The sequence below is a fragment of the Ascaphus truei genome, chromosome 1 (assembly GCF_040206685.1).
Source record: "Ascaphus truei isolate aAscTru1 chromosome 1, aAscTru1.hap1, whole genome shotgun sequence".
Taxonomy (NCBI): Eukaryota; Metazoa; Chordata; class Amphibia; order Anura; family Ascaphidae; genus Ascaphus; species Ascaphus truei.
Window position 1 is genome coordinate 4348060 of NC_134483.1, and position 26754 is coordinate 4374813.

General features: G+C 47.3%; 1 protein-coding gene across 5 annotated transcripts in view; it reads left to right on the plus strand.

The window, feature by feature from the left end:
• Nucleotides 1–12870: 12870 nt before the first annotated feature.
• LOC142468724 (uncharacterized) overlaps nt 12871–26754 on the plus strand; it is a 31917-nt gene continuing 18033 nt past the window's right edge. For 2 of the 5 annotated variants that reach the window (XR_012788873.1, XM_075575214.1), the window contains exons 1-3: nt 12872–13717; nt 19504–20171; nt 20284–20397. Coding sequence is in view for 4 of the 5 variants with exons in the window: in XM_075575214.1 (XP_075431329.1) it covers nt 19583–20171; nt 20284–20397 (703 nt within the window). In the remaining variant the exon portion in view is untranslated. Of the gene's footprint in view, nt 13718–14903; nt 15016–19503; nt 20172–20283; nt 20398–26754 lie in introns of those variants that run through there. The other 3 variants (XM_075575303.1, XM_075575511.1, XM_075575437.1) reach the window with 3 other exon arrangements.

Consider the following 26754-nt stretch of genomic DNA (forward strand, 5'->3'; position numbering starts at 1 on the left):
GTTATCGCTCAGACGAGCAGCTTTTTGTTTGGCTTTGTTTTCTGTTTAAACTGTGGCAGTCTCAGTGCCTGGGACTGAATAAACCAGGCATAGCCTGTTTAAAGGAACAGTACGTGACGTCTCATCATTTAACCTACCCTAAAAGACCGTGTTCTAACAGTCCCGGACAGACGGCGGAGCCCCGGAGTAAGCCGTTTGTCACAATATATATATATATATATATACACACAATATATATATGGGGGGTTATGTATTGTTTTTTTATATGTATTGGGTAGGTGTGTTTATTGTATGCATTTGGGGGGGGGAGGTTGTATATATTTAGGGGGTGCGGATTAGTTTTTTAAGTATTTGGGGCGGAAAGTTTTTTGCATTGGGGGTAGGAAGTTTTTTGGTATATGTAACAGGGGACTTACCCTGTTCAGAAAACTTGCCTCTAATCCAGCAGTGTGCTGGTTAATTGACCAGCACCTGGCTGATTAGAGGTGTTAGAAAAAGCCTGCCTCTGAGACAGGAAGGGAGACTCCTTAGCACACATGTGAGCTGAACAAGGAGACAGACGGCTTGATCCTGCCAGAAGAGACTGCACGCTGCAAGCAAGACACAGGGGAAAGGACTTCTAAACCTGGAGAACAAAGAAGCCTTCCCCTACAAGTACAGGTACACATTCGCCGGGACGGGCCGCGCCGGGGCCGTACTGGACGAGTCCATTTTAATCTGGGTCAGCTGCTCAATCAGCTGTTTCTGTGTCTCTGCAATAATGTCAAGCTGGGCTGCAAGTATCCGGTTCGTCTCGCGTTGTGCAGCCGTGCTTTCCTGCTGAACAGCGGTGCTGTGCACTAAGGCCTTTACAACGTCCTCCATACTGATAGTTACCGCGTGGACAGGTCCCACCAGTCGCAATCGGTAGCTCCGCCCCTTTTACAGGGTGTTCGACATCCCACTTCTGACACCACGTGTGGCAGGATGGCCGTGATAAGTGAGGAGACAACACGTCTTTTCTGGTGCAATAGCGCTGGTGGATTTATTTGTCCAAAAATTGTAACTAAAACAATGGGTACACTGTCCCTTTAAATTGTAAATAAAAACCTAACCCCGGTCGGGGCACTGACTAAACAAAAAAAGGCAGGCTAACTACCTGGCTGGCTAGCTAACCTAGTCCAGTCCAACAAGGTTCAGCATTAGCAGTTGGCTCCTTACCTGGGAGCTTTATTCTCCCCCCTTGGGACAGGATCAACCTGAGCAGCTTGTGTCTGTCTGTCTGTCAACACTCCTCTGTCTTCTCTCTGCACCTCAGAGAGAGAGACTGCCGCCCCAGAGGCATTTCCTCTTCCTGTTTTAAAGCAGGTAAACTAGTTTAATTTGAATCACCTGTGGACTGCCATCTCCTACTAACATAAACTGAGTCAATGACCCTGTCACAATATATATATAAATATATATATATATATATATACAATATATATATGGGGGGGTTATGTATTGTTTTTTTATATGTATTGGGTAGGTGTGTTTATTGTATGCATTTGTGGGGGGGAGGTTGTATATATTTGGGGGGTGCGGATTAGTTTTTTAAGTATTTGGGGCGGAAAGTTTTTTGCATTGGGGGTAGGAAGTTTTTTGGTATATGTAACAGGGGACTTACCCTGTTCAGAAAACTTGCCTCTAATCCAGCAGTGTGCTGGTTAATTGACCAGCAGCTGGCTGATTAGAGGTGTTAGAAAAAGCCTGCCTCTGAGACAGGAAGTGAGACTCCTTAGCACACATGTGAGCTGAACAAGGAGACAGACGGCTTGATCCTGCCAGAAGAGACTGCACGCTGCAAGCAAGACACAGGGGAAAGGACTTCTAAACCTGGAGAACAAAGAAGCCTTCTCCTACAAGAGACAGATAAGACTTTCCTTTCTAGGACTTTTTGTATATCTGCACATATCAAGATATATGTTTGGGGCTGGGAGACATGCTAATCTAAAGGGTGTTGTGGACTGCATAGGTTTAACTAGAAATACTCCCAAGAGGAACAGAATCTTTGTTTGACACCTTATTTGCATACGTTTGGATGATTTTCTTGTGTTAAAGAAACAGGCGCAATAAAAGCCTTATTTAATTTCACCTTAAAACAGTCTCCATTGCATACCTCTGCACATGTCCTCTTACAGTATACATCTGAGGCGGGAGAGGGAAATAGGGTGAGACAGAAGGAAGATAAATACATGGGAAGGGGGCTCGTGAGGTGTGAAATGGGGGGCAGAGGGCCCTGCTTAAAATGTTTGTCCCGGACCCCACGATTTCTGTTGGCGGCCCTGTGGACAGTGGTACCCCTTGAATGCAAAAGATTTCCTTAATTAAGATATCCCCCAAGGTGGTGGAGTTGGATGGGCCTTTCAGAGGAATAAAGTGTGATTGCTTTGCAAATCTGTCAACAATAACTAGAATAGTGTTCATTCTTCTGGAAATGGGAAATTCGACAATAAAGCCCAAAGGAATACTGTTCCTTAAAGCGAAATCTTGGTCCACAAAGTTCCCTCCTGACCCGGAGTCAATGAAGGCAGATGCTGTGGCTTGAAAGTCAGGACCTATAAGGAATATCGGAAGCATGATCCGAGTCGGCAAGATTTCCTGGATAGAAGGGGAAGGAGCAATAGTGCCCAATGTGATCCCCTTTTACCTCGTTGGGTGTTTGCATTTCCCGGCTTGATAGGGCAACGAAGCACCTGGTGTCCAGGATGTCCACAGTAAAGACAAAGACCGCTATCCCTCCAGCGTTGTCTCTCAGCGAAGGAGAGCCGGTGACTTCCCAGCTGCATGGGTTCAGGGTCATCGGGAGCCGGGGAATCTGTAGGAGTAAGATTGAAAGTAGGGGCTCTGGTTGTGGGAGACCGGGAGCGAGAGCGTTCGGCCTTCCTCTCCTGGAGACGTTGGTCGACCCCAATACATACCGCGATGAGATCTTCTAAGTCGGTGGGTCGTTATTGCGCGGCCAGTTCGTCCTTGAGGGACTCAGATAAACCCTGCCAGAAGGCTGCCGACAAGGCCTCATTATTCCAGCCTGTCTCTGCTGCAATGGTCCAGAACTCGAGACCATACTGTACTTTGCGACTGGCTGAAGCCCCTGAAAAAGGTGAAACAGAGAAGATGCTGCGGTGACCTTACGGCCCAGGGTATCGAAGACCTGTTTAAATTCCTTTGTGAAACGTGCGAAGTCCTGGGTAAGCTCTGGTCTTTGTTCCCAAATGGGAGATGCCCAAGCCAGGGCGTCACCGGTCAGAAGAGCGATAATTTATGCCACCTTGGACCTTGCAGAGGAAAAACGAGGAGTTAGTTCAAATTGGATTGCGCACTGATTGAGAAAACCTCTACACCCATGGGGGTCGCCAGCATAGCGGTTGGGAGTAGGGAGGCATAGCTCAGCAGAGAGAGTCAGCTCCGGAGTAGGTGAGAAAACAGTTACCGGTCTAAGGATTCTAGACTGTGATGGTTGCAGGGAAAAGGTTGAAAAACTTTGAGTCAAAGATGTCTCCAACTGGTGAAAACGATCACTAATGGCAGACAGAGCTTGGCCCACCTCAGAGGGGTCCATGATCGTTGGGCTGAGCATACTGTATCCCTTGCGCTCACCACGAACAAAGCGGGACCCCGGTATTGACGTGGGAGAGTATAGAACACGCCACCCACAGCAGCGGAGGCACAGCTGGAGAGTGGATAGTCAAGGTTTGCCAGGTCAGGGTTGGAGGAGGTAGAATAGTCTTGATACTTGCCGACGTCAGAGGTTGGAGCCGGAGAGTAGTTGCTATCCAGGTGCCGTGGTCAGGGGTTGTAGCCAGTAGGATAGTCGTTGTTCGTATGCCGATGTCAGGGATGGAGAGGTGTGGCAGATCAGAGTCAAGCCGGGGTCAGTAATTGAGAGAGGGGTCCACAGTCTAGCCGGGTCTGTACACAGGAGAACAAACACAGAGACAGGCAAGGCAGAACAAGGCACAACAGCAGGAACAGGGTTGTGAGAACAGCAAGGCTACAATGAACTATGCTCAGCCAAAGAATGAATGCAGGTGCTGAGCATATATGTGAACAGGAGACCAAAAGGACAGGGGGGCGGAGCGGAGGAGCAACCACTGTGAAGACAAGGATATGCTGTGAGGTGCAGGAGACAGGTGGGAAGTATAACGAGTGTTGATGCATAGCTGGGGAGTGGTGCACGAGAGTCACGTGTGCGCGCCGTGCGGGGCGGGCGCGCGTCACAAGCGGGGGGCAGAGCCAAGCTCTTTAGAAACATTGAAAGTCCTCCGTGGGCGCGTGCGTTCTGTAAGCAGCACTGGAGTGTGCAAAGCATCAGGTAAGGAGGGAGCACGCAATTCAGGACGTGCTCCCCGATTCCTTACTGTAGGGGGCGCAAACTTTTTTCCCTGCACCCCCCTGCCGGATGTCCTCCTCTCCAAGCGCCCCCTCCCTCCTTCTCCTTACCTTGATTCCCGGCGCCTGGACGTCATGACGTTACGTTGCCATAGCAACGTGATTTCAAATGACCCCGCGGCGTCATGGCAACGCGTCTCCAGATGCCAGCTGAATCAAGATAAGTAGATTTATAGAGGCCCTGCAGCTCCCCCGGCACTTAATTTAAGTGCCTTCGAGGAAGCGCGCGGGGCCTCTGTAAACCCCGCGCCCCCACGGTAATTCTCGCGCCCCCCACTTTGTGCACCGCTGCCTTACAGTAATGTTCTTGGCACTTTCGTCTGAGCTCATATAACGCAGGCCGCCACAAACTCCTGTACATTTTTGAGGAATTCGTTCGAGGAAATCGCAAGTCTTCCTAACTCCCGGGTGACCAGCCGTCTTGGAGTTATGACCCCATTGCAACACCTCACTTCAGAATTGGGGAGGAACAAATAACTTAGACAAATGTGTGGACGTAGAACTAGGATCCTCTGCCTGAGCCTGCGAAATCTGTTGCAGAGGTGATGACGATACAGCAGAGATGATCTGGGTGGGAGGAATGATGAGTCCCTGCTCTAGCTACTCGGAGCCGTCAGGAGAGAATTGACGAGATAGAGCATCTGCTTTGGTGTTTTTGGATCCTGGACGATAAGAGATCACAAAGTTAAACCGAGTGAAGAAGAGAGCCCACCTCGCCTGACGTGTCCCGAGTCTCCTTGCTCCTTCAATGTATTCAAGGTTCTTGTGGTCAGTAAGGATTGAAATTGGTGAAGTTGTCCCTTCAAGCAAATGTCTCCATTTTTCAAGAGCCATTTTCATACCCATTGTAGAGGGAGAGGGAGATTGGCCCAGTATTAAAGGGGTTGCACCCCATATGGCCACCCCCTGACCTCACCAGGGAGGCAAGGGGTTAACTGGACTGCGGTCCAGGAGTGTGGTTTTAACCTTGCTATTACATGAAAATGTGTGTTCCCCTGTTCCAATGTAATATCATCATGTAAGTGTCTGCACCACACAAACACTGGGATCCAACCGGGAGGGCAAGGGTTAATAGTTGAATAGTGATTATAGCCCTTTGTTTAATTTTCCCGCCTTTTCAGGCACCATTTTGCTGAGTCCCATAGCCCGCCATTTGAGCTCCATTCATTTCAATGGCGGATCTAGCTGTTTTGGAACTGTTTCCCTCTAAGACCAGCATGTGGCGTCCGAGAGGAGGAGCGGCGGTTTCCCATTGTAAGTCAATGGGCCCATTGACTTCAATGGAGATTCCTCGACGGCGATTTCCAGGAACGAGTTGGCAGCCGTCCAAACCGCAAAGCGGATAAAATATCTGAAAAAGAGCTTTGATCACTGTTAGTTCAAGTTCAACGACAAGTGGCGTGGGAATCTTAGGTTCTAGGGCACCTGGGAACAAAATTATTTTTGCCCCTAGCTCCTAGGCCTCCCAGTGCTGACTGAGCGGGATCGCGCCATAGGTTTCAATGGCGGCGGCAGAAGCAGCACGAGTAAACGGCTAAGTCCGAAACCCTGAAAATCAATAGTCCATATCTCCGGTTCTGGAGGGTCCAGAGGGCCGTGGTTTGGGGTGCCTGTAGTCACTGTTCCGGCATGACCGCAGAACCATTCCCGACCCTCTCTGACCAACCCGATGGAGTATGGACCACCATAAAGGTTCGTGAGTTTTTCCCATAGGCTTCAATGGCGGCTGTCTCCCCATTGACCGGCTATGGCGGAGAAGTCCCATAGACTCCAACGGCGGCGGATCCCCCTTGTAAGTCTATGGCGGCAGACTCCCATAGACACCAATGGCGGAGATTCCCAGTTGAAAGCCTATGGCGGCGGAGCCCGTTGTTTTCAATGGGGATTTAGTGAAAAACTGAGATTTCTTTTTAGCGGAGGTTTTTATAATAAACTATGAAACGGTTTATGTGGTATTTGCATATCTCCGGTTCTGAAGGATGCAGCGGGCTGAAACTTGGACCCTATAGTATACCACTTCCGGCATTAAGGTCTGGGAAGTTTGGACCCGCTGGACCTAACAGAACCGGTTATTTTAATATGTGTGTTGTGACAGTCACTGACTCAGTAGGCTGGAATAGTGAATGGAGAGACGCTGCAGCCAGTTCACAGAGTGTTAATCTCCTCAGAGAGAAAGCACAGCTGAAGACTGATTAAACAGGGGCTGAACTCATCAGTGAAACAAGTGCTTTAAAAAGCAGGAAGTTGCTCAATCAAGGAGAGCTTGTTTTTCCCCAGGAGGGTGGAGAGAACTCTCCCGGCCGGGAAGCCGTAGCTGTTGCTCTGGTCCCCCAGTCCTGCGAGGAGCTTTGCTGCTGGGACCAGCTGGGACCCCAACCCAGGATAAAGATTAGATGAAGTTTGCTGCGAGCTGGACACAGCCTGCTCCCCGGAACCGTGTTCCTGTTTGCTGTTGGAGCTGCATTACAGATAAGACTTTTGTTATGATATTTATTGGTTATACTTTGTGGAGCACATGTTTTGGGCATAACCAGATTAGCTGGCTGCCCTGTTAGTAAGGGCTCAAGAAGTGAGTTAGTTTCCCTAACGGGAATAGGCTTTAATTTCTAGGAAGTAGTTTTTTAAAGGGACAGTGCACCCGTACTTTATTTTTGCTGTGGCTAATAAACCACTATAGTTTAACGTTTCCCAACGTGTCTAGTGTCTTACTGACCCCGCCGTGAGGCCGTCCTGCCACAGGTGGTGTCAGAAGTGGGATGCTACGCCTCTGGGGGTCAGTAGATGAAGATGTGTTGAGACACTGAACTCAAGCAAAAAAAAAAAGCGTTATTTTGCTGAAGCATTGAATTTACAGCTAGCAAGTGCTGAGTGTTAAGTTTGCCTGTCGGGTATGAAAGGATTGCTGTGTAAAGCTAATGCCTTTTGCTGAAGCGAGGGAATTTGCAGCTAGCAAGTGCTGTGTGTAAAATTTGCCCTGTCTGGAATAAAAGAAAGTGAAAATGGATTTTGGCAAAGATGTTGCCCTAAGAAGAACCCAGAAGGTTCAAAGATTGTAAAGCACGTACAACTTACGTGTGTAGTGCAATGTCTGCCTCGTCGGGTGTGGAAAAACAAACAAACAAAAAAAAACCCGGGGTTTTAAAATGGTCGTCGTCAAGTGTCAGTTTTGCAATGTACATAACCATACAAAACAGTGTCCCTTCAGGCCATATGATGATTATGATGACGACGCATATGTGGCCCCGAGAAGAGAGACATACCCGCAGATGAAAGCTGCAAAAGTGACCAGTGTCCAGAGCGCAGGACCCAATAACCTTGGAGTCGGTGACCAGGAGTTCGGAGCCGTGCCGGCTAGAAGGAAACCAGGTGACTTTTTAAAGGATTCAGTATGCTGGGCCTGTCATGATCCAGGACACACGGGAGGGGTGTGTCCCCAAATTCTCAAATATAAACAGTGGCAACATGAGGAATATTGTCTCCCACAGTTGCAAAAGCAATCAACGCAGTATGAGTACAAGCAAGGTGTGGAAGCTGATACCAGTGTGTGTGTGTCCAGTACCACTGATGTCTCTGGAACTAATAAAACAAAGAGAAAAAAGAAAAATATTTTTCAAGTCACAGAGGAAGTGACCGAACCACTTGAGCCTGCGATATCAGGACAACAGGCATCAGGAAGCCACCGAGATGTGCTGTAGACCGGAGTGATGGGCAGAATTGTCACGGGAATGGTGGCAAAGGACAAGGAGGCCTTAATTTCTGCACTCCAAACTGCCCACCGTGATTATGATGTCTTGCAGGAGCAATTGAATAGGGAGCGAGAAGCGAACGCCGAGGTACAGAGGTGTATACTCCCAGCTATCAAAGAGTATACGGCTTTAAAGAAAACAGAGCGTCTCTTACCTAGTGAGTTGGAGGAGCTGACGACAAGTTTGGAAAAGGCCAACACCGCAATTGGTACCATGGAATCAGAGAGAACAAGTCCTGGCTGGAGACTATGCAATAAGATGTCCCAGAGAGATGTGCAAAACTTCATCAAAGACTTAGAAGTTTCTCACCAAGAAGCTAGCGCGCTCAAAACAGAGCTGGAGCTCTCACACCAGGAGGGCCACTGTCTACCTACAGAGCTGGGTACTTTGAAGAAAGCCAATGAGACAGTCCTAAGGGACATAGAGACTGTAAAAATGGAGAATATACACCTGAAGGAAGATGTTTTAAACCTGACTGGTCAGGTCAGTGATGGGACTAAGAAGCTTCACCAACCACAGAAAGTGAAGACGCAATTGGCGCAAGAAAAATTAGAAGTACAGGCTGCACTGCAGAATGCAGAGAAAATGCTGGAAAAAGAATGCCTCGCCCTGGAGCAGCTGAAGATCACGTTGAGCGCCACAAGACCATCGCTGGAGGCAGAGCTTAGAAGCCAGGTGACTCTGTGTGAGAGGGAACATGAGAAGATCCAAAGACTGAAGCAAGAGCTGGAGAAGCAGAGAGGCAGCGCCATCCCAATGAGTCAGTATACCAAGGAGAAAGAGGCCTGGAAAACAGAAGCAGCAGCGAACCTAGCAACAAAAACTGCAGAGCTCCAAAAGATGAAGGAGGCGCTGATGCGAACCCAGAGTAAGCACCGGGAAGAGGTGAAGGCCCTGAGAGGGGACTGGCAGTATCAGACTGAAGAGTTGCAGATGCAGATGGCTGAGCGCGAGATGCAGCGCGCCAAGAGGGAGGAGGTGTCCGTCCGTCAGGTGGCCTGCCTGACATGGTACCATGAAACCGAGATGACCGATATCTACAAGCGGCTGGACTACACGACCAATGAGGGGGCCCAGCTACAGCTGGAGCTGGACAAGGTCCGGGAGGAGCACCAGCAGCTGCAGGTCCAGAATAAAGAAACAGAGACAGATTTAAGCCTTGTTCTGAGTCTGCTAGGAGATGTAGAATCACAACTCAATTCTAAAGAAGATGAACTAGCAGCCGTACTGAGTGAAAGAAGAAAGGCAGAAGGACTGCTTCAAGACCTGAGGAAGGACCTGGAGTCTGAGTGTGCTGGCCGCAAGATGGCGGAGAAACAAAAGTGTGACCTAGGCAAGGAGCTCGAGGCTCTGAAGATTAAGCAGGACACTACGTTGGATTCTACTGCTGCCCAGCAGATGAAGCTGGAGGAAAAGCTTACAACCCCAAGACAGACGTTTGGGTCACTGAAGCAGTCCAAGGAAAAGGTGGCGGAAGAGATAAAGCAAGGGAGGCACTCCAGGAAGCATGACCGCGATACCGTTGCAGTACTACAATCTAATTTCCACAAGGCACGGAAGGCGAAGGCCAAGTGGCGATGCGGTAGCACAGTAAGAATCCAATCATACTACAGTGCCCAGAGAACCCAAAGTGGATTCCTTGCCATGAGGGCAGCCACTGTGAAGAGACATGGAAGTGTGCCCGTGATCGTAAGAGGCGAAAGACTGCACAGATGGTCCAGCGACTCTCTCAACAGAGTAAGTTAAAGAGTCAAGACAGAAAGGTCCAAGCCTATGAGTCTGCTGATGGTAAAAGAGAGGTGCCATGGGGTGCACTTCGGGTTAATAAGAATCCCAACCAAGTTGAAGGACTAAAGATAAATATTGTGGAACCCAACACTGAAGGTACGCTGAGGGAGAAAGGTCCAAAAGCCATCACCGCTAAAACAGAGTTGCTGTCATCACAAGAGAAGGCCAAACAGTACTCAGGCCCAGATGGCCTGGTAATTACCCCAAAAAGAAAATGCCTAAATTGGAAGGCAAGAAAAAAAAAAGGGGGGGAGGGAAGGGCCGACGTCAGACATTTTGGACATAGATGCTGGTGCACGGGAATGGTGCACGGGCCGCTCCACAGGACAATGTTTCGCTGGGGAGAGGGATATGTGACAGTCACTGACTCAGTAGGCTGGAATAGTGAATGGAGAGACGCTGCAGCCAGTACACAGAGTGTTAATCTCCTCAGAGAGAAAGCACAGCTGAAGACTGATTAAACAGGGGCTGAACTCATCAGTGAAACAAGTGCTTTAAAAAGCAGGAAGTTGCTCAATCAAGGAGAGCTTGTTTTTCCTCAGGAGGGTGGAGAGAACTCTCCCGGCCAGGAAGCCGTAGCTGGTGCTCTGGTCCCCCAGTCCTGCGAGGAGCTTTGCTGCTGGGACCAGCTGGGACCCCAACCCAGGATAAAGATTAGATGAAGTTTGCTGCGAGCTGGACACAGCCTGCTCCCCGGAACCGTGTTCCTGTTTGCTGTTGGAGCTGCATTACAGATAAGACTTTTGTTATGATATTTATTGGTTATACTTTGTGGAGCATATGTTTTGGGCATGACCAGATTAGCTGGCTGCCCTGTTAGTAAGGGCTCAAGAAGTGAGTTAGTTTCCCTAACGGGAATAGGCTTTAATTTCTAGGAAGTAGTTTTTTAAAGGGACAGAGCACACATACTTTATTTTTGCTGTGGCTAATAAACCACTATAGTTTAACGTTTCCCAACGTGTCTAGTGTCTTACTGACCCCGCCGTGAGGCCGTCCTGCTATAGTGTATATTCAGAACCCTAGTGTATTTCAAAGCGGGGACAAAAGCCCGCGAAGATTCCTGCACACTAAGGAATGTAAATGGTCAGGGGGGCGACCCAAAGTCTAGGAACCAGGCCCTGATCAAAAGACTCAGCCACTCTAACTGTTTACATGAGGGCGGAGAAGCGTGAAGCTGGAGTGGTTTGTGGGTGTTATAACGCACACTTACAAACAAAGAGTATCCTGACAAATACCCCATTTGGTAGACTGTCCGGCGTCCCCTGATTTAGGAGTGGGGCTACAGAAATGAGACCTGGAGGGCATGGGTTACACTGTGTTCCCACGTTAACCATTGGGTGCAGAGAATTGTTCACCAATAGTCTGCACTCAATAGTAAGAATAGGGTTGCAAAGATATATAACCTGTTGGCAACCCTACAGTCTTTGTCTTCTGATTACATCTTGATTGATACCTGATTGCTGGAGAATTGCTATCTGATACTTCTTCATTCCAACCGCTAAGTAAGTGTTACCTTTTTGTCTGTTAATTGTACTATATTGCTGTGTTCACCTATCTAAGGAATAAATATACTTTATTATATCTAAGCCTCGTTCAGTTCAACCCAGTTATTTGGTGTATATTATATCTTGTCATAAGCTACCGTGACAGCCAGAAGTTCCGATTTCCCACATCATAGTTCCTTTCCAGGGCAGAAAACTTTTTGGGAAAGAAGGCACAGGGGTGGAGTGTCCCATGAAAATCCTTCCTTTCAGAAAGAACGGCTCCGGCTGCCAGATCGGATGCGTCCACTTTGAGCACGAAGGGTTTCGTGGAATCTGGATGGATCAGCACAGGGGCGGAAGAAAAGGCGGACTTGAGTTTCTGGAAAGCTAAAAGAGACTCTGCGAGCCATATCTTAGGATTCGCCCCTTTCTTAGTGAGAACCGTAATGGGTGCAATCACCTTAGAAAAATTCCTGATGAATCGTCGGTAGCACAGATGCAGCGGCCGTTATTCAAACAAATCTCGAAATGGATTCCCGAGATGTGCCCGTGATCCTCACTAGTTTTGCCGCGGCAGACTATAATGGCCCATCGGATTATCACAGCGGGGGTCCCTGCGGTGTGAGTCCTACCGGGTCTGCCTTTCTGTAAGAGACGCGCAGTAAGAGGCTGAATCCGTCACTCTAACTGCGCGCCTCTCACAGGCGATCGCAGGGGTTTTATATAATTTTAAACATTACAGTAATGTAGCAGGGGGTCTCCGGAGCTGAACCGCATTGATTTCAGGTCCGGGGACCCCTTACTTCCCGATATACAGGCCCCGTTATGGGGTGCCGGTATCTCCTATGCATGGAAATGTCCTGATCACGTGACGCGAGATCACGTTACTGCCCCAACCATGCTTGCTACTGCCCCAGCCCTGCTCTGTTACTGCCCCTGCCTTCCCTGTTACTGCCCCAGCCCTGCCCTGTTACTACCCCAGCTCTGTCTGTGACTGCTTCAGACCTGCCTGTTACTGCCCCAGCCCTGCTCTGTTACTGCCTTGCCGTGTTACTGTCCCAGCCCTGCCCTGTTACTGTCCCAGCCCTGCCCTGTTACTACCCCAGCCATGCCCTGTTACTGATCCTGTCCTGTTACTACCCCAGCTCTGTGTTACTGCCCCAGACCTGCCTGTTACTGCCCCAGCCCTGCTCTTTTACTGCCCCTGTCCTGCCTGCCACTGCCCCAGCCTTGCCTGTTACTGTCCCAGCCCTGCCCTGTTACTGCCCCAGCCCTGCCCTGTTACTGCTCCTACCCTGTTACTGCCCCAGCCCTGCCCTGTTACTGCCCCATTCTCCTGTGAGAGAGAAAGGGAGGGGTGAGACAGAGGGAACATTATGGATATATGTTTAGTCCTTTAGCTGTATTACAGCCTCAGGGGTTATATTATCCCCAGGTTACCTCCCTCATATCATTGGCCAAAAGGGAGCAGTGAGGGAGCAGGCGGTGTATACACCGCTACATGCAGAAGTAACTCTCTCTCCCTAGCACAGTGTCTGGGAAATGTTACTGTGCTGCTTCTATGTGTCACTGGTACTGAAGGCTAGAAAACTACAACTCCCATGATGCCCTGCGTGTGAGCATGCGCAGTAGGACATAGTGCTGTGACCCGGATGTAGCAGGCAGTGATACAGGGAGGGTGTGAGAGCTGCACATTGCCCTCACCCGGTAGGAGGAGATTACTGGTAATACAGATACATCCATGTCTCAGTGCGCTTAGCATAGTGTGGGGACCAGTCCCAATTAGGGGCCCCTATAAATTACAGTCACTTATCTGTGTGAGTTAAGCCTCTCTGCCCTATCCAGTAGGAGGTTACAGCTCAGCAAGCATCTGATCATCTCCCCAGCACCCACCCTGCACCCACAGAGGGGAACCACAGGTCCAGCACCCAGCCCTGCACCCACAGAGGGGAACCACAGGTCCAGCACCCATCCTGCACCCACAGAGGGGAACCACAGGTCCAGCACCCATCCTGCACCCACAGAGGGGAACCACAGGTCCTGCACCCACAGAGGGGAACCACAGGTCCAGCACACATCCTGCACCCACAGAGGGGAACCACAGGTCCAGCACCCATCCTGCACCCACAGAGGGGAACCACAGGTCCAGCACACATCCTGCACCCACAGAGGGGAACCACAGGTCCAGCTGCTGCCCATCCTGCACCCACAGAGGGGAACCACAGGTCCAGCTGCTGCCCATCCTGCACCCACAGAGGAGAGCTGCCGGTACCGGAGGGCCCATGAGCTGTGAGTCACAGGGATCTCTCCCACATTATAATATTTAGATAGTTAGAGATGTTGGTGGATTAACCCCTGAAGACTGTAATATACAGTAATGGGAACCCCAGCGTGTTGTGTATTACACATATATCCTCTGGGTGAGAGAGAGGGCAGCAGGACTGCACCTTGGTTATCTTGGGGAGGATACAAGACTGATTCACATTTATATATTCTGCCCCAAAGTGGGGTAATCATTATCTGTGGCCACCAGGCTGTGACTTGCAGAATATGTTCCCTGTCACTCTGAGCTCGGTTATTGTTCTCTTTTGCAATCACCGGTGACGTGTGCCCCTTACATATTGTATATTAACAAGTGTTCCTGTGCCATATTATTGCCATATTATTGTACTATCTGATCATGAATAACACAACTGTTATATTTAATGGTGTTGGCTACTGTTAAGGTGCCTGTATCTGTGCTATATTACAGTACCGTGCAAACAAGGTACCGACAGTGGGGATAAGAGCAGTAAGGAAGTGCCAGTGTAAGGGAGGCCCTTTCCTGAAGACCTTACACTGTAACTGGTAATTGGGAGACCTACAGACACCCGAGTAAAAGAGCATTATTATTATTATTAATATTATTATTATTACAAGTGCATCTTCAGTCATGGACTATAGATAATTGCATGAGATACTTTAATTAGTTGCATTGTCAGCGAGGGTTTGAATACAGAAGTGAGGGGTTTGGTGGCTATTGAGTGAAAGAGAGTTCCGTAGGGAGTGAGGGATTATGGGAAAGGCTGTAACATGGGAGAGGGCTGTATAGGTAAATGGTGCAGAGATGAGGCGTCCTGGTGTTGAGTTTAGGAGGCGAGTACGGGTGTAACAAGAGATCTGAGGTGAGATATATGGAGGTGCAGAGGAGTTTAGAGCCTCAGAGGACAGGGTTATAATTGTGTAGTTTATACAGAGAGTAATAGGAAGCCAGCAGAGACATTGCAAGAGGTGAGAAGCAGAGACGGGTCTAGAAGAGCAGAGGGTTGAGCAGCAGCATATTATTTATTTTTTTAACTCAAATGTTATTGATTTTTAACAAGTTCATAGGGGGTACAGAAAACACAATAGGGTAGGGTGTGGGGGGAGAGGTACAGAATAATAAAAGTGTAAGGTACAGTAGTCAGAGTATAAATTACACCAATCACACACAGGTCAGAGAATGTCTCACAGGACGGCTCAGTAAATTGAGGCGGCGGATCATAAGGACCGACTGAGGTGGAGATTGGTTTGGGCCCGACCAAGACCTCGTGAGGCTCATACAATTGGTAATTATGTTGGAGCATATCCCTATCTGCAATGACAGATGGCAACCAAACAAGTTTATTTTTACGCTTTTTCTTTCTATATTTTGGGTAAGTTGAGCAGGACGTTAAGAGGTCGGATGAGGCCTCCCTGTGTCCCTACACAATTCAAACCGGGGTTTCCAGATCAGAGTATATGTACGGTAGTTGTCATTTACCAAACCCGTTAGGTTGCTCATCTTGCAACCATACCGTATTTTATTCCTGATCTGGGACATGGATGGTACTGATTGCTTTGACCAGTGAGCGGTATTTATTTATTATTAAATATTTTACCAGGAAGTAATACATTGAGAGTTACCTCTCGTTTTCAAGTATGTCCTGGGCACAGAGTAAGACAAATAATACATGGTTACAAATACAGTTGCATAAATGAACAGGGTATACATTATATACAAGACATTGTGTGCACAGTTAAAGAAATATATATTATGGGCGTATGAAACAGTTACAGACAAGATTAAAGTGTGAGACAGCCTTAGATTTGAAAGAACTTAAACTGGTGGTGGATGTGAGAGTCTCTGGTAGGTTCCAGTTTTGGGGTGCTCGGTAGGAGAAGGAGGAACGGCCGGATACTTTGTTGAGCCTTGGGACCATGAACAGTCTTTTGGAGTCTGATCTCAGGTGATAAGTTCTGCAAGTGGTAGGGGTGAGGAGCTTGTTCAGGTAGCTGGGTAGCTTGCCCATGAAGAATTTAAAGGCAAGACAGGAAAGGTGAACTTTGCGCCTAGACTCTAGTGATAACCAATCTAGTTCTTTGAGCATTTCGCAGTGATGTGTGTTGTAGTTGCATTGGAGAACAAAACGACAAATTGAATTGTAGAGGGTGTCAAGTTTGCTATGGTGGTATTACACCTCTAGTGGCCGTGGCAATCTGCGCAATTAGTTTATTTTAATCTCTGCTGAATTTTACCGACGGTCGGCAAAGCCAGAACATCCATGGGTTCAGATCACATGGTTGAGAGGTTATTCTCTGAATCCACCTCGTCACACCAGACCAAATCCTTTTGGATTTTGGGACAATCCCACCAAATGCTCGTAGCCAAACGTCCTAGACCGCTCTTCCTGGGTGTCTCACTGCTTCCTGAAGATTAACATGTCCATAACAGAATTAATATTCTTCCCCCCTTCCACTGCCACCGTTACACCAAGTCTCCCTCACTGTCATAACACCACAATCTCCTCAACACCTCAAGCCTGATGTCTAGCTGTCATCTTTGACTCTGATCTCTCCTTTATTCCTCACAAAGTCCTTCCATCTCCACAAAATATCGCCAAGATACGCCCGTTTCTCACTCTTGATGCATCTTAAATCCTAATCCAAACACTCACCATGTCCCGCTTCGATTTTCTGCAATCTTCTCTTAGTTGACATTCCACTTGTCCGCCTGTCCCAACTCAAATCTATCCAAAATGCTGCTACTAGATTCATCTACCTCACTCACCGCTCCATTCTACTGCTCAGCTACGCAAATATCTACACTGGCTTCACATAGCCTTTACAATTACATTTAAAACCCTAGTAATGACTAAAAAAAAGCCTCAACAACACTGCCTCCCCTACATCTTAGCCCTGATCCCCAAATACATACCTAAATGCCCCCTATGTTCTACCCACGACCTCTGTCTTTCCTCCCACCTACAAGACTTCTCCTGTGCTGCCCCCTCTCTCTGGAATTACCTACCACACACCTTCAGACTCCCCCCCCAGCTTTTAGATGTTTAAACACTCCCTTAAAACTCACCTCTTCAGGGAAGCCTTCTCGCCATACCTCGAACATCCAACCCCATCGGAACCAGCTGTGTGCCTTTGACAATCTTCACCCTATGTAACATCCCCTCACCCCCCTAAAAACAAAAGAAAACCTTAATGGATTCAGCTGTCAGATTCGGCAATATTCCAACCTGAGCCACCCCCTACCCTTCTTGTTTCAACATTGTCCACCATTCCCTCAAGTGTAAGTTCTCAGGAGCAGGGACCGCATTACCTTCTGTCTCTGTGTGTGCTTGCTTGTCCTCACTTGTATGTAACGGTTTGTTTGTGTCATATACGTAACTCTGTGCCGCGCTGTGGAATATGTTGGCCCGTCACAAATAAACAATAATAATAAATGACTGAAATGGAGAAGAGGTGAGTAGCTCAGTCTTGACCATATTAAGCTTGAAAGGAAGAGAGTGAGCACTCAGATTTCTGACTGGACTGAAGATCCAAAGGAGGTAATGAGGTCACCCAGTGAGAGCGTATATAGAGAGAAGAGTAAGGGACCTATATCAGAGCCTTGAGGTACACCAACAGAGATCTAGGGGTGTTTGTCAGACAATATTATGCTCAAAATGAGTGAGGCAAAGTGCCAGAGTAAAGCGATCCCTTAAGATATGAGTCAGGCTGTCATGGGACAGAAGTCACCGTGAGTGGAAAGGAGTTAAAAACATAGTGGCCAGGGGACTGGGCAACAGGGCCAGGGGACTGGGCAACAGGGCCAGGGGACTAGGCAAGAGGGCCAAGGGACTGGGCAAGAGGGCCAGGGGACTGGGCAAGAGGGCCAAGGGACTGGGCAATAGGGCTAGTAGACATGTGGGCAATCTCAACACGTTAGTGAAACACAAGCTGTGCCAGGACATCAGCATGCAATGTCTATCACATGCATAATGTGCAATAACGCGTCACTGTACTTACATGTATCCTTGTGCATTATGTCATAGGAAATAGTAACAGCATAAATAGCAGAAAGGTACATTGCAAAGTTCCCACGGCAATGCGCCCTGCACAAGGAGAGGAAGCTATCGATCAGTACTCAAGAACGGGGTTCCAACAGCAATTAAGCAGTATTAAACGAGTTATACAGTACCTAAACATCAGAGCGATACAGTGTCACGGGGCTGACACCTGTTCACAAGAATGACAGATGAATCTTTGTAAAGGTTTTTATTACCTGAATCATATGATTATGACTTCATGATTATGAGGTTGCAAGGGACAGATATGCGTTTGTCGCTCACACTTAAGAGCAAGCCAGTCACAAATAGTCTTGTTACATTCGGCAAACTCGTCTGAACATATTACTATGAATCGCATTATTCAAATTATTATAGAAATAATGATATGGGACGTTTTGTATATTCAAGCAAGTTTGGGATTTAAAAAAAAAGGATTTTTTTTTCATCGTAAAAATGTTATTGAGAGATTGATGAAAGTTCTGGGTAAGGACAGGCCCAAAGTTGGGGTTTCAAAGAGGTTTTAAAAGCATATGGGTGTATGAATTAGATTTTAACCAAGAGAGTGTTTTATACCAACCAGACACGTGAAATCTCATATTCTCAACTCCGTACCCTTGTGAGGAGAAAGCTTATACAGCTCAACCCCGCTATAACGTGGATCCGCGTATAACGCGGTTTGAACGTGAACCCCCAAAAAAATAAAGTTGTTTTTTTTTGCGCACACACTGCACACACTGCACACACTGCACACTCTCACAGCACACAGTGCACACTCTCACAGCACACACTGCACACTCTCACAGCACACACTGCACACTCTCACAGCACACACTGCACACACTCACAGCCCCCCCCCCCCTACCTCCGGTTTCAGCTGCTGGGGAATCGTGGGGCTGTCTGCAGGGATCGGGGCCAGGGGGGGGGGGGGGGGATCGGTGCCGGGCTGGGGTGAGGGGCTGCTTGCGAGGGGGATTGGTGCCGGTCTGCTGGCGAGAGGGATTGTGCCGGGCTGGGGAGCGGGTCTGCTGGTGAGGGGGATCGGTGGCGGAGGGGGGGGGGATCGGTGCCGGGCTGTGGGGATGTGGGGGGGGGGGGGAGGGAGTGATCGGTGCTGGTAGAAGAGAGCAGCGTAGTCGTATCCAATCCGGGGTCAGCATAGTCACAAGGTAGAATCCAGGCAGGGTCAGGCAGCAGGGTAAGCAGACAGAAACAAGGCAGTGAGTGCAGCGTCACACACACAGGTTATGCTCGGCAAAGGCTGAGAGTTCTGTGAGCATATTTATAGGACTTCCCACCAATGGGAGGCCACCAGGAAGTGGGGCTGCGGTTCGCTATAGGCTGCTGGAACACGTAGGTGTCCTATAGCACAGCCCATAGATATCGCGTCAGCGTGTGCCCCGCGCGTAATGTTGGCGACCCGGTCACACATCGTCATCGCGCGTCACAACGCCATTGCGGAGGCCAGAGGCGGGACCCACAGGTACGGAGGCGGAGCACCGAACACAGCCGCGCGAGGAACTCCCGATGTTAGAGCGGGGACGGGACCGGGGGACAGAAACTGCGGACCGGCATATATGGACAATATGTTTGCTTTGGCACCCCTGTCTCCTCTTAACTACTTTTTGGGGCTTTAATGTATTAATAATATTACGTTTGAATGTGTATACTAAATGCTGTATATTTGTCCAAGAAAACAGATCATACTAATTACATTCCTTCCTCTCTTTTATACAGGCGCAGCTGTCACCCAACAAATATAAACCAAGGAACCTCCTATCTCAGCACCTCCAGAGGAGCACTGCCCACTACCAGCATGGACAGAGGGGCACTGCCCACTACCAGCATTGACAGAGGAGCACTGCCCACTACCAACATGGAGAGAGGAGCACTGCCCACTACCAGCATGGACAGAGGAGCACTGCCCACTACCAACATGGACAGAGGAGCACTGCCCACTACCAACATGGAGAGAGGGGCACTGCCCACTACCAGCATGGAGAGAGGGGCACTGCCCACTACCAGCATGGACAGAGGAGCACTGCCCGCTACTAGCATGGACAGAGGAGCACTGCCCACTACCAGCATGGACAGAGGGGCATTGCCCACTACCAACATGGACAGAGGTGCACTGCCCACTACCAGCATGGACAGAGGAACACTGCCCACTACCAGCATGGACAGAGGAGAACTGCCCACTACCAGCATGGACAGAGGAGCACTGCCCACTACCAGCATGGACAGAGGAGCACTGCCCACTACCAGCATGGACAGAGGAGCACTGCCCACTACCAGCATGGACAGTGGAGCACTGCCCACTACCAGCATGGACAGAGGAGCACTGCCCACTACCAGCATGGACAGAGGGGCACTGCCCACTACCAGCATGGATCATCACTTGTTAAGTGAGTTTAGTAGATATTTTGGATATCAAATACCAATATCAGAGGCGGTGAAATCACAAGAAGAGCTCCCATTCCCAGCTTTACATGAGGGATTTCCTTTTCTCGTTGGCAGGTTTTCCAGTGGTTGTACCAGAGAGGTTAAAGATTAATGCAGTGAAAGAAGAGCCTAACCCTGAGGAACATCTGACCCCAATAAAGAGAGATATAGGTACATTTGCGGTTGATGGTGAGTACCATAATAGTCTTTTGTGCAGACCAAGGTTATCTAGTTACAAGTAGTAAAGACCACATATAGAAATAAAACGTGACATAGACTGCAACTTTAACCAATACTCGCAGTAACATAAAATGCCCTCAAAACCACATATTGGGGAATGCAGGAGAATACTATATTTTAGATAGTGAAGCACTAATACCCCTTATGGATTATAGAGGTAAAGGGAATGGCTTAACACCGCCATTCAAAAGAAGTGATTTCCTGGACATTTCTCATTTCTGAGATAACATAAAAATGTACACATTTAAATACTAACAAATTACACATTTCATACATATTTGATAAAATGATAAAATAACAAATAACTTCTAATGGTCTCAGACAGAGTAATTCCAAATCCTAATTTTTCAAAAAAGATGCCCGATCAAATTCAATGTTCAAGCCTCCGGTGCCAGCGCCGGGGTTTTGAGCGTATATGTCTAGAAACGTTCGTGTCTGGATATTGCATTCACCCCATCTCCCCCTCTCCAGTTGGCTTTTGGACAATCTCTATACCTTTGCAAATGAAACCTTCCGGATTTTGGCCATGCTTTATATTAAAAGGATTTGAGACACTGTGTCTCTAGCCCCTTTCTGATGTTGTAAACATGTTCTGCAAACCGCCTCTTAAGAGGTCTCTCGGCTGGAGACCGCATGGGGTTCGTGGATCCAGGAAGAAAACCGTTGGCTAAAGTACAGCTTATATCCACCCGAGGCTGTAACAGAACATGCTGTAAGTAGGCAATTGTACTCGTGCAGAGAGGGTCTGCTGAGTCTGGCTGCTGTGCAATGGGCTGTTCTCTCTCTTATGTTATAGGAGGATCATTATTGAAAAAGACACTTTAGGAGTTACATTATCCGATCTGTTTTTCGGGACATTTCATTGACACTATCACGGACATTGAAATTGGTACTTTTAGTATCTTTTAACATTGTATTGCGCCGGAGACTACATTTCCTTGTGCACTAGGCACTTATTACCTTTATTGGTTTTTGTATTTTAGGTCAAGCGCTATTTTGTATGTTTTTGTAGCTAGTTTTCTTAAAGTCCAGGGGTGTTTCAGGTCCAACCGCTTCTCTCCCTAATCCCCTTTCCCCGCTCTGACCATTACCTATGTAATTTACTCTGCAGGAGATGAGGATAGAACACTGGCGATGGTTTAGGAGAAATAGCAATGTAGGTTTTATTAGCCAGCAGCTTTAAACATAAACAAAATGACAGCAGAAAATAATAACCAGGCCTTACCCCATGTAGGGGGCTGACTAAAATTCAGCAGTCCCTATCTGAGGGCTGGAAGGCTAGGTATCTTACTAACCTTTTCACTCCAGTCCAAAGACGGGTACCTTTAGACAGGGTCATCTCCCACTTCAGTCCAGGGTCTGTGGTGGTGTCTGTGGGTTCCTTCTGGCAGGTTCCAGGGACCAGTATTCCTTGAAACAGAATCTCTCTTCCCATGCGATCTCTCTGGCAGCACAGACTCTCGCTCTGTGCTAGAGATCTCCATGCAGTCTGCGCAGCAGCATTTTAAGCCTTCTTGATGAGCCAGCTGGAGACTGGTCAATCAACTCCTGCTGAAATTAACCAGCTCCCTGCTGGTCTCATCAGCTCAAGACAGGCTTTCTTTTGGTAGCCTGTTAGACAGGGGGAAGGCCCTGTTACATACTCTCCCTGAATTCTCATTTGTTTCATATCCATTTACCCCTCAGTCCTTCAGGGATGTGTGTTTCATTAAGCTAATGACTCAACTCCATTTTGTGCTCAGTCTTATCTCTTTTCTGCTCCTCTACTGACCCTGAAAACCTTGTAATCAACTAAATTTCTGCCCTATGTGTTGTTGTTCATCTGAGGTTGTATTTACCTAATTTTTAGACCTGCTAAGGAACAGATGATTGTTATTATGTCCTGATATGTAAAACCATAGAATTCAAAGAGGGTGTACTTTCTTTTTCACACAACTGTATATAGCAACAGAAAAAGTCTGCAGCACTCACTATGATATGGTAACAAAAAGGCTGTATAAAATTATATCTAGCAGTTTAAAAAAAAAAATATGAGCGACTATTCAGACCTGACGGTCCTTTCTCAAGCTCCTCTCCAAGTGTAGTACACACTAGCTTTTTATAGTGTGTGTTCAAAAGTTTTGGCTCCAGCATATCCCCCCCCCCCACTTGAGCCTACGGTAGTTCACAATGATAATCAATTCCTTCACAGTCTCTTGCGTATGTGCGCATATGTTCTTCAATGTTTAGATAAGTTTCCCTTTCAATATCCGACAGCCGCATCCCCACTCAGCATAGGACAGTCAAGTCTTAATACCTCTCCAATAGGTGTCCTCAGAGCCAAGGTTCACGTTGTCTCTCGTAGTCTGAAAGCGTTTCCTCGATCGTTGTGGAAACATATACTGCAGGAAACCAGAAGAATGAGAATGAGGCAGACAGTATCCCTAGCATCAAATTTTGGCAACCCGCGGTCCGACAATGGAGGGGAAGCAGAGAAAGCACTGTCCACAGCAGGCAACAGCCGGCGTCCTCGGCAATTGGTTCACCGGCTGATAGCCCATCAAGTTATTAATAAGCTACTGGAAATGACAATAGGGGGAGAGGCACATGGAAAACCTAGACTTGCTATGAACTCAGTAAACATTATAATCACATAAGGGGGAAACAAAAAATGCTAGCAACCACTATAGTACTAGATCTATACCGGCCAAACTATTTAAAAAAATAAACAATGTATGAATAAAAACAGGATCTAATCTTAGGAAGAGAACCGCATAGGGGTTAATGTCTCTGATATAAAATGTACACTCAACTCTATCCTCATGGAGATTAATAATATAGTTGCAATAGGGTCCTCCAAGTATTGAAATGTAACTCAACATAGGTTATAGCCCTGTCCCTGGATTGATAATATATACTGGATCACATACTGTATTGTATATATCTATACAATTTCCATAGTCTAGGAAACATCAAATTTTAAAGACATATTGATAATGATATTGTCACGGGAGACAGGCCGAACCTGACGAAGTATCGCGAGATACGAAACGCGTCGTTCAGGCAACGTTCACTTGTTTGGCTCCTGCTGTCCACCGTAGTGCTCCGTCGCCATTACCGTCCAGCCCTGTGGACCAGATGCGGTCTACAGAGAAGCTTCTAGTGAGGCGCAGCCCTGACCAGTTCAGGAGCACTGTTTCCCACGGAGGGGATTGGGTGTACATGTTAAGGCTAGACTGGTGAACCCTATAACTGTGCCCGCCGGACTATCCCCAGTGTGATCCAGATACGATTCATGATGTGACCACGCTTTACGCGGGATTTCGTTCAAGTACAGCGTTAGCGGTTCCAAGACACAGGGGGTTAATAACATCACAACCAAGAATTTACCCCAAACTCTGGAATTCGTTAGCCCTGGGGACTCCCGAACGAATTCATACGAACTCCAACAATATTCTTTCATTTGGCAAAGTTATTAGATCGGCAACTTGCGATCTAGCCAACGGGACTTTAAACAGAGACTACATTTCTTGCGCTTTCTCGCAAAGGACTTTTATTTCGTTTCTCCATTCCGGTAAGTGTCGTATTATGTGTATTCTGAAGTTGTCATGTGTTTGTCTAGCAAGGAAATAAATCACAATTTTATTTTGCCTCCTTTTTGTGTTCAATCTAGAATCCCAAAATATAAAAAGTGTTGATAAGTTCTGGTTCACCGTGACAATATCCTTTGCGAGAAATCGCAAGAAATGTAGTCTCTGTTTAAAGTCCACTTGGCTAGATCACAAGTTGCTGATCTAATAACTTTGCCAAATCAAAGAATTTCGTTGAAGTTCGTAGGAATTAGTTCGGGAGTCCCCAGGGCTAACGAATTCCGAAGTTTGGGGTAAATTCTTGGTTGCGATGGTATTAACCCCTTGCGTCTTGGAACCGCTACCGCTGTATGAAATCCTGCGTAAAGCGTAGTCACATCATGTATCGTATCTGGATCACACTGGGGATAGTCCGGCGGGCACATTTATAGGGTTCACAAGCCGACCCTTAACATGTACACCCAATCCCCGCCGTGGGAACATTTCCCCCACCAATCCCCGATTTGCCCGTAGTTTGCAAAGCGGGCAAAAAAGGCTTTCCGGTCTGCAAAGCGCATGTGCTCACTTGACACCCATGCGGTTTAGCATACCTGGAATACACCCCTTCCCTGGCGACCCTGGGTCTGGAGTTTGTCTCTAAGGTGCGAAGGTTTCATGCTGGGTGCCGGGATCTGGCACTTCCCGGCCATTTTCACACCTTGGATCTCTGAGGCTTTTCATCCCTGCATTTTCCCTAGACTTGGAGGCTCCCACTTAGCGGGACCTCTTTGAAATGCAGGAAGGAAAATACTCTCAGCTCATGCACCCTTAGCATATTTACATGCCAAAGGATTTCTTCCCGGGCTTACAGAAAACAGTTCCTGCCTGTACATTTTCAATTCACAGTATTACCCACTTTATTAAAACATCATGTTCTGGGTGTACCACAACTGTAATTTGTATGTGCATGTTTTATTTATTTATACTTGCACACCAAAAATCAGGGTGCTGGGTGCCTCCGTTCGCGAGTTAGCCTGCTTCATTGAACCAGCTTTCTTGTGGGGACACGAGTTCACCTACTTCCCACATCAATTGACCTACTTCTCACGGCCATTGACTTACTGCCTTTCAAGTTCTGCAGGCTAACAAGGTACGGATACATTGTATCGGTAAAAGCACTTCAAGTCTAACCGCAAGCCAATTATTCAATTGACTTGCGGTTACGAGGTCGAATGGATAGAAATGGATACCCATACTTCAAACAGACCTCCAAACCGCAGCCACACTTCTTCAATCAACGCTGGCTACGGCGCTCACCACACCATCTTGGGCCTAAAAAGATTAAAGCACACTTTGCAGGCTATTCTCTGCCAGCTGTAATAGGAATAAATGCAAACGGGGCTTAAGAAGGCTGGGACAGGGCAAATACAGCAGTGTAGTGTAAATATTTTTAACGCCTTCATTCCCAATGCGAGTTGGGGTTAATAAGCCGGGTATAATACCTTTTATTGAGGCCTGATTAACCCTCTCCTCGCCACATGCACTCACAGGAGCAACTCTTCTCCAAAGGTCACTTTAACCTAATAGCTAGGCAAGAGGAATATCAGGTAGAGAATAAGATACTTGTGGAGACTTATTTTGGCACCATTGCACTAGCATTTAAATTGGTTCAGGGAGGTTTTGTTAGAGGTTTACAGATACATTTTTTTTCTTTGAGCATTATTATTCTATGAGAACATTTGGTAATTTCCCCTAATTACAGGGATCAAACGGTTTCTTATATTCTGAACCGTGCACCACGTATACCAGAAGGTACTTACCACATAAAATATATTGGTTATATTAGATGTCTCCTAAACGTGGATTGTAGACCAGTCATTATATGTCCTCTATTGTTACATCATGAGACTCTGATTACCTTGTGCAGTGACTACCTCGAAACCACTGATTATTAACATCAAAATATAGATTTACATAACTACAACCTATGTTCTGTTCTATAGGAGTATTAACAGTCTACACTTATTATGAGTATTTATTTAGTCTCTTTTGACACATTACGGGATTAACAGTTAATTACACACAGCCAAAAAGGGATCTGCATGCTCCTTAAACAGGTGGTTCTATCACTATTGACTACATTAACCCTAAGTTGTGAATTCGAGTCCAATCAGGTTGATTAGTTCACATACCTAGTGTTGGATTTTTATTTTCACTATTGTATGCACTTTTTGTATTATGATGCCATTTATTTTAGAGTAAAATCAAATTAAAGCCAAGTTTTATCAAACCAACCATTACTTACCTACATCTACAGTACTTTGGTGCGCAGCAGAGGGAACATTTTCTCAAATACAGGCCACGAGCTTACTAAAGGATACATGGACGAATACTGTACATGGATCAACTACTCTTAAAAATAAGAAAGGGCTTTCAGGAGTATCTGGCCGGGACAATAAATGTACTAAAACTCGACCTAAACATGCTGTCGCAGAGAACTGAAACTCTCAAAGTAGAAGTACTGTAATAGAAGCCACACAATCTTTGGCGGAAAATAAACTTAATAGGCTAAACAACGAGATCGCCAATCCCAATCCTCTTAACCCCCTCTCCCCTGCCCACACCCGTTCCCCACCACCTCCCACCCTACGCTTCCAGCCCTGTCTGTCCAAGTTCAACCCCTCCCCAATCCCTTTCCCCCCTCGACCTCTCACCCCCCACCCACTTCTTCTGTGTCAGAGGAGCTAGTTGAAAGGTT